The sequence below is a fragment of the Manihot esculenta genome, chromosome 5 (genome assembly GCF_001659605.2).
Source record: "Manihot esculenta cultivar AM560-2 chromosome 5, M.esculenta_v8, whole genome shotgun sequence".
NCBI lineage: Eukaryota > Viridiplantae > Streptophyta > Magnoliopsida > Malpighiales > Euphorbiaceae > Manihot > Manihot esculenta.
Window position 1 is genome coordinate 2,654,289 of NC_035165.2, and position 7,307 is coordinate 2,661,595.

The 7,307-nt window shown below is 34.4% G+C and overlaps 1 protein-coding gene across 1 annotated transcript; it reads left to right on the forward strand.

Annotated features, from left to right (window-relative positions):
* Positions 1-371: 371 nt before the first annotated feature.
* LOC110616286 (CAAX prenyl protease 1 homolog) lies at positions 372-5,101 on the forward strand. Its single transcript, XM_021758665.2, has 14 exons — positions 372-479; positions 1,251-1,398; positions 1,503-1,587; positions 1,670-1,765; positions 2,165-2,230; positions 2,430-2,528; positions 2,675-2,788; positions 2,882-2,992; positions 3,126-3,188; positions 3,417-3,509; positions 4,054-4,167; positions 4,311-4,382; positions 4,497-4,562; positions 4,662-5,101. Exons 1-14 carry the CDS (start codon positions 449-451, stop codon positions 4,776-4,778), a joined length of 1,275 nt encoding a protein of 424 aa, XP_021614357.1. The 5' UTR covers positions 372-448; the 3' UTR covers positions 4,779-5,101.
* Positions 5,102-7,307: the final 2,206 nt, after the last annotated feature.

Genomic DNA, 7,307 nt, shown 5'->3' on the forward strand with positions numbered 1-7,307 from the left:
TAGCAGATAAAAGGAAAAAGAATAAAAGGAGAGGAACACTCTCATTTCCATCTAAGCTTACACAACCATTGTAAACTCTATTTTCTAGATTTTAGAATATCAATAATAATTTATTAATTACATAATTAACGAAAAAATTAATTAGTAAATTTTTTAAAATATAAAAGATATTTTAATATATTTTTTGAAATTAATAAATTTATAATAATTTTTTTATAAAATGAATCAAATGGGCAAATAGAATATTTGTCTGAAAAAGGAACAGCCGGTGGAAGTGGGCTTTTGCTATTCACTTTGTTGGGCCGGAAACGGGTAGCGAACACGCGGGCCGAGGAGTGGATCCAAGTAGTTGAATGCACCGTTTAGCGTTTCTTCTATATATCTGTCACCATGAACAAAACCCCCATTTTATCATTTCACGCTCGACGCTTCAACCTTCGATTCCGCCATGGCGTTTCCTTACATGGAAGCTGTACTTGGTACGCTTTCTCTTCTTTTTCTTCTTTTTCTTCTTTTATGTTTAAATACGGATGATTTTCTAACGATCCCTCATAATGGAAACTCTTTCGTTGTCACTTCACGTTCAGTTCTTGTTTTTTTTTTTTTTTTTTACATTGTTCATTTTTAATTTGAGATTTTGTTGGGTCCCTTCGTTTCGTAATTTGGCTTTGATTATTTGAGGCTTGCAATATGTGTGCTAGGGGTTTTCCATTTACTCCGTTTTTTTATTTTTTGTGGTCAAAATGTCGGGTGTGGATCAGTTTTCTTTTGCTGTATGTAGGGCTTGTTTGTCCAGAAAGGTATCTGTTTGGTTGTCGAGAAAATTTAGAGGAAAGAACTTACCTTTGAATGGAAGGGATCTCTATTTCTTGGCTGTTACCTTAAGTATCTAAAATAATATGGTCCATACGTCCATTTACATGGGTTACCGTTTGGCATCTGAGAAAATGGACGGAAAAGCACTCAGCTCAAGCCAATGGATTATAAGACTACATCTGAAAGAGCTGACATGTCCAAAGTTCATTTGTTTCTTGATTTAATTTAGATTTGAATACTTTTTTTCCTATACGTCTTTAATGTGTCTTATCATTCACTCAACTAGTCGTAAGAAAAAAATGTTAACAAATTGAACTTCCCTTTCTTTTCCCATGCATTTTTATCCATTGCGATTTACTGTGCTTTCTTTTTAAACATTTCCCGAATATGCAAGGTGGAGTTTGTAATAGTTGTTTGGCTTCTCCAATTTTCAGGTTTTATGGTACTCATGTATGTTTTTGAAACGTATTTGGATTTGCGGCAACATTCTGCACTGAAACTGCCAACTCTTCCCAAAACTTTAGAAGGAGTAATCAGCCAAGAGAAGTTTGAAAAATCTCGAGCTTATAGTCTTGATAAAAGGTTTGTTATTTCCTGCAACTCTCCGCAGTTCAATACTCTTATTAATTTTTCCTTCTCTTCTTCAATTTCATTAATGTTTCTGCTGGTGCTTCTCTTCATTTCAGCCACTTCAATTTTGTTCATGAATTTGTGACTATACTGCTGGATTCTGCCATTTTATATTTTGGGATATTGCCTTGGTTCTGGAAGGTAACTGAATGGTGGAATTGTGCCATTTTAAGCCTCACTTGCAGTTCAATTATCATAACACAAATTCTCTTCATGACTGCAGAAATCAGGAAACTTTCTACTTTTGAGTGGTCTCAGTGCAGAAAATGAAATTCTACACACCCTTGCTTTTTTGGCTGGTGTTATGATATGGTCACAGGTGTGTATATGGTTTCTGATTATTATGGTTGAATAAACAGATGCACACCAATAAGATGATGCCGAGTGGATTTGTGGTTTCATTATGGATACACATAACAAATTTTCACTGTAGTAGTGCACTTGCAGATATAATTTCTGTAGCTAGTACTACATACACTTGATACAATCGAAATCACTATATTTATACTGACTGTGTTTTGTATAAATGTTGAGAACACAGACAAGGTTTTCATATATCTTTCTTATTCTTTGCCTTTAATTTTTCTTCATCAGTTAAGTAGTTGGATGATTATCCTGCTCAGTATTTGCAAGCTATTTCTGTTATTAACCAAATGTATTCATTTCATTCGATACCCCTCAAATGGTTTTGATTTGTTTTGACCATGTTTTCATGCAGATCACTGATTTGCCTTTTTCTCTCTATTCAACCTTTGTGATTGAGGCCCGTCATGGTTTCAACAAAGTTAGTACTTGCTCTTTACTCTTTCTTATTTTTCATATTGTTTCTTACTTGATTACCAGTTCTTTATGTTGGTGTATGAGCATTTTCTTTATTGTGTGTTGTGACAGTAGTGTATACTTGGTTTTTGCATTTTCATTCTTCTTGTATCTCACTTCGTGAAGGATCCTTATTCCCTTTCCCCCTCGTATCTGCTTTACAGCAAACAATATGGTTATTCATTAGGGACTTGTTCAAGGGAATTTGCCTTGCTATTGTACTTGGCCCACCTATTGTTTCAGCAATCATTTTAATAGTACAGGTATGATCACCTGCTAGTTTCCATATTTGATTTTTATGATATTTTGGTTAGATTATTAAATGATTTACTCCGAACATGCTTTTTGAAACTTGAAATATTTGTGTAGTTATCCCCCAGTATGTTGAATTTTATTTGCATGGTTGCAGAAAGGAGGTCCTTACTTGGCCATCTATCTTTGGGCATTTATGTTTGTTCTCTCTCTAGTGATGATGACACTCTATCCAGTTTTGATAGCCCCACTGTTTAATAAGTTCACCCCTGTAAGTATTTGAAATTCTTTCCACAGTGGATTCATTCTGGCCTTTATGATGTTTGGTTTACTGATCTTTTCTCTGCTTTTCTGTTACAAATAGCTTCCAGAAGGAGAGCTCAGGGCAAAAATTGAGGCACTCGCTTCCTCCCTCAAGTTTCCTTTAAAGAAATTGTTTGTTGTAGATGGATCTACAAGGTCAAGTCATAGCAATGTGAGGATTCAACTCTTGGACATTGATTTCCCTACATGCCCTTTAACATTTACTTTAAGTGAATTATTCTCTTTTGCTGGTCACTCCAGTATGAAGATTTTAATTTTTGATCTGCTGGTTATGTTCTCCACAGGCATACATGTATGGCTTCTTTAAGAACAAGCGAATTGTCCTTTATGATACATTGATTCAGCAGGTTAGCGGGCTTTTCTTATAGATGTTTTTGCTGTCATTTTGTCCATGTACCGCTTTCATTTCTGAATTATCAATTTAGGAAACTCATAATCTGCTTGGCTCCCCCCCCCTCCCCTCCCTCTTCTCCTTCTCCTCCTCCTCTCTCTCTTTAATTGCTTTTCTAGTTTGTGTCTGTAGTTTCTTCTTTTTGGTGATGTAAACAGTCCTATATGTTTGTGATACACTGCAGTGCAAAGACGATGAAGAAATTGTAGCTGTAATTGCTCATGAATTGGGTCATTGGAAACTTAACCATACCATGTACTCATTTATTGCTGTGCAGGTATGTTAAAAGTCAGCTATTTAGTCATTCTATTTTATTTCTCATGATAAGGACACAAGGACTTACTAGCTGCCTTTTAAATATAGGAACTAATTTTTAGGTATTATAGGATTAGTTTGTAGTTTACCGTGGGAAATAATATATCATTTGAAATGCACAAGGTGTTGTCCGAGTCTTTAGTTCCCTTATAACTTAAATATTACTAATTGATAGTTCTGTTATTGTGGTTACCAAATTGAAGATAAGCGAACTGAAAGCTAAATTGAACTAAATATCCTCATACCAAAATAACTGAATATCACAATTTGGTTCAGTTATATACCCGAACAATGGAAACCCTATAAAGGGCTTGGGAGGGATCACTGTCGTTTTCTCCTTTGTTTCTGATGGCTCTTTTTTCCACTTCTTAATGTCCTTCGGCTTTGTAATCTTCTCATTCTGATGTTTGATAAAAAGCTTAGGCAATAATGAACTTTGAAGGACTTAATAATTTATATGGTCTACAATTGGTTTTTTAATGCTATTCTGTTGTTATTCAATGCAGATCCTTACATTTTTGCAATTTGGAGGATATACTCTTGTGCGAAACTCGAGCGATCTGTTTCGAAGTTTTGGGTTTGATACACAACCAGTACTCATTGGACTGATCATATTTCAGGTATTTCTTTGTCAAAATAGCTGCATGGGGAAATGATGTGAGGGTTTGGCGAGCAGTGTTTGTAGAATTTCACAGAATTTCACACAGCTTGACGTGGCTGTACAATTATTGGTTTTGTAACCATCTTATCTTCTTCTTTGCAGCATACTGTAATACCTCTCCAACACCTAGTAAGCTTTGGTCTTAATCTTGTGAGTCGTTCTTTTGAATTTCAGGTAAACTTCTCCTTCCCCAACACCTATCCTGCAGAAACACACACACACGCACATTCTTTAAAAGACATTAAAGCTCAAATCTTGGTCTCGTTTTAATATATTTGCTCAATGTAGGCTGATGCTTTCGCCAAGAAGCTTGGTTATGCCTCTGCTCTTCGTGCTGGTCTTGTGAAACTACAGGTATTTATCAATACTTAATTTTTCTCTTGTTCTGTCGTGATATTAGTGGAGATACGTTTGAAACGCACGTGACTGAATAGTGACTACATGTTGTTACAGGAGGAAAATCTGTCGGCTATGAATACAGATCCTTGGTACTCGGCATATCACTATTCTCATCCTCCTCTAGTTGAAAGACTGGCTGCACTTGATGAATCGGATAAGAAGGCAGACTGATACGAGCAACTCGGGTCTAATAGTTGAAATCAGCCACTTGGACATAACTGTTATTGGTCCTGCTGGAGGTTTACATTATAGTTCGTGTAACACTTATGCCAGAAAAACTCTGTTCCTACTTTCTAGGTGAGAGAAACAGGGAAAAAGGAGAAAAGAATGGGGGGAAATGGAACATGGTCGTGTATCTTATTTTTGCATCAGCCTTTAATGGTCACAGAATCTAAGTTGGTGACTTGGTTTTCAATTCAGAGGTAATTAGAATTCGTATGTGTTGAACAGAGATGATTGATGCTGGTCTTTTTAAGTGTTTCTTTTTCGCGTTATTTCTTTTATTCCTAGCCACTTCCCCCGCATCGTCGCCACCATCCTAAACACATACAAGAGAGGCCCAGAGGGTAGCCCATTTACAATGCATTGTTAAGAATTAACATTTATATGGCAAATTTATGCATGGAAATATAGGGTATATTCGAAGAATTTTAGTATCTGAATTAGCATCTCTAGGATGAGAGAAAACATTGTTTCTTTTTCCCTCGAGTTTTAAGATTCTGTGTTGGTGTTACTGGAGTTGTTTTTTTTTAAATAATTATTTACTGGGTCGGAGCAGCCAGCTGGGCGCTGCAGCCAGAAACTCCAGTAGTAGATGGGGCACGGTTCCCTGTTATTGGTTTCGGTATCTGTTCCGGAAGATGCTATGCCCTTGGAGCAGAATGGCGGAAATGTTCATGCTGTCTACTGTAGAGCCAGGCCAGCAAATAGAAAATTAGCTAAGCTGGGAGATTAGATTTTTTTTAAATGTGTTTTAATATATTTTTTAAAATTAAAAAATTAAATAGTAATTTTTTAGAAAAATTTACAATATAATTCTTGATTATTATTATTATTAACAAGTTAAAAATATAATAAAAAATTAAACTACCTCTTATTATTTTCTTTCTCTTCCTTTTCTTTTATTTTTTTTTCATTAATTTTTCCTCCTACGTTTTTCTTTTGCTTCTGTTTCTTCTTCTCCTTTTGTTTCTTTTTCTTCTTTTTCTTCTTTCTCTTCTTTCTTCTCCTTCTTCTTTTTCTTTTTGTTTTCTTCTTCGCCCTCTTCTTTTTTTTCTTTCTCTTCTTCTTCTCCCTCTTCTTCTTTTTTTTCTTTTTTTTTCTTCTTTCTCTTTTTCCTCTTTTTTTCCTTCTTCTCTTTCTTTTTTTTTTTTTCGGAGGAGGAGAAAGAGGAAAGAAAAGATAAGGATTATTTCGTTGATAAAAAGAAATGATAAGAACGTTTTAATAGATTTCTAAAAATATAAAGAGGGACTATTTTGTTGACGGGAAGAAACAATAAGGACGTTTTAATATATATGAGAAAAGATAAAAACTATTTCATTGACAGAAAGAAATGATAATAACGTTTTAATAGATATGAAAAAAGATAAAAATATTTTAATAGATTTTTGAAAATATAAATATTAACTTATTAATAATAATAATATTTAAGGATTAAATAAAAAATTTTAGGGGTAAAATTGAATTTTAAAAATTTTTTCCCTCCTCTTTTTATCTAATTTTAACGGAAAAAAGGACGGAAGGATTATTTGACGGAAAAAAAATATGAAGACGTTTTAATATGTGTTCAAAAATATAGAAATTAATTTGTTAATAATAATAATAATATCTAAAAATTAAATTATAAATTTCTGTTTTTTTTATATTATAAAAATTAAATTGTAATTTTTTAAAAAAATTATTATCAACCGGTTAGCAAAACTTAGTAAAACAAGTCCCGTAGGGTTTTAGCCCAGTAAGGTTGGGCTCAGCCCTAAAACTTCATCGCAACAACTGCAGTTGGGGCTGGCCATGGTCTGGTTCCAGCCGAAACCCAATAAACGGTTCTAATTATAAGATTAGCCTGGTTCAACTTCAAAGACTGGGGATGGAACCTAAAGGACCATTAATCTTAATTCCATTTTAGTTAAATTCAACAATTAATTTTTATTTATCATAAAAACAGAATTATTTTAAATTTAAACTTAATTAAATTTTAGTTTTATATCAATCCATAGAACCAGAAGCTACTACAGTCTGGACAGCTGTTTTCTTTTGGAATTATTCCATTAATTAAAAATGGAATTAGTCGGCAAATGGGGTTTTTAGACTTTAGACAGATACAGCAACCAAAACAATGTCGTATTTGATATAAATTGACCGATAACGCTCTTCTACCCGTTGGATTAGATGCATCGCAAATCATGCTGCCTTTCTGGCCCACGCTTCCTGCCCTGTTTCGTGCTTTCTTCGTCACTTTCCGCTCCTCTCTTTTTTTTTTTTTATTTTCTAATTTTTTAAAAGAAAAGCGAATTTTGCTACAGTGAGCCAAGATACTATGCACAGCCTCCCGAGGATAAGCATTACCTGATAAACCGTCACATGATGCTCCAACGGTTACCTCAACTGACCATTCTTTCTATCCCACGTGTACCATCTGTGACCGATTCTTCCTAACAGTCAGTGACTTGAGCACTCCCTTCATTTATAAATCAACAC

What these genes read in the sequence shown, in the direction of transcription:
- LOC110616286 (XM_021758665.2), top strand. Translation starts at nt 449, where the DNA reads ATGGCGTTTCCTTACATGGAAGCTGTACTTG. An exon ending in GTCGTTCTTTTGAATTTCAG is followed by an intron (nt 4,383 to 4,496) that starts GTAAACTTCTCC and finishes TGCTCAATGTAG; the next exon opens with GCTGATGCTTTCGCCAAGAA. An exon ending in CTGGTCTTGTGAAACTACAG is followed by an intron (nt 4,563 to 4,661) that starts GTATTTATCAAT and finishes ATGTTGTTACAG; the next exon opens with GAGGAAAATCTGTCGGCTAT.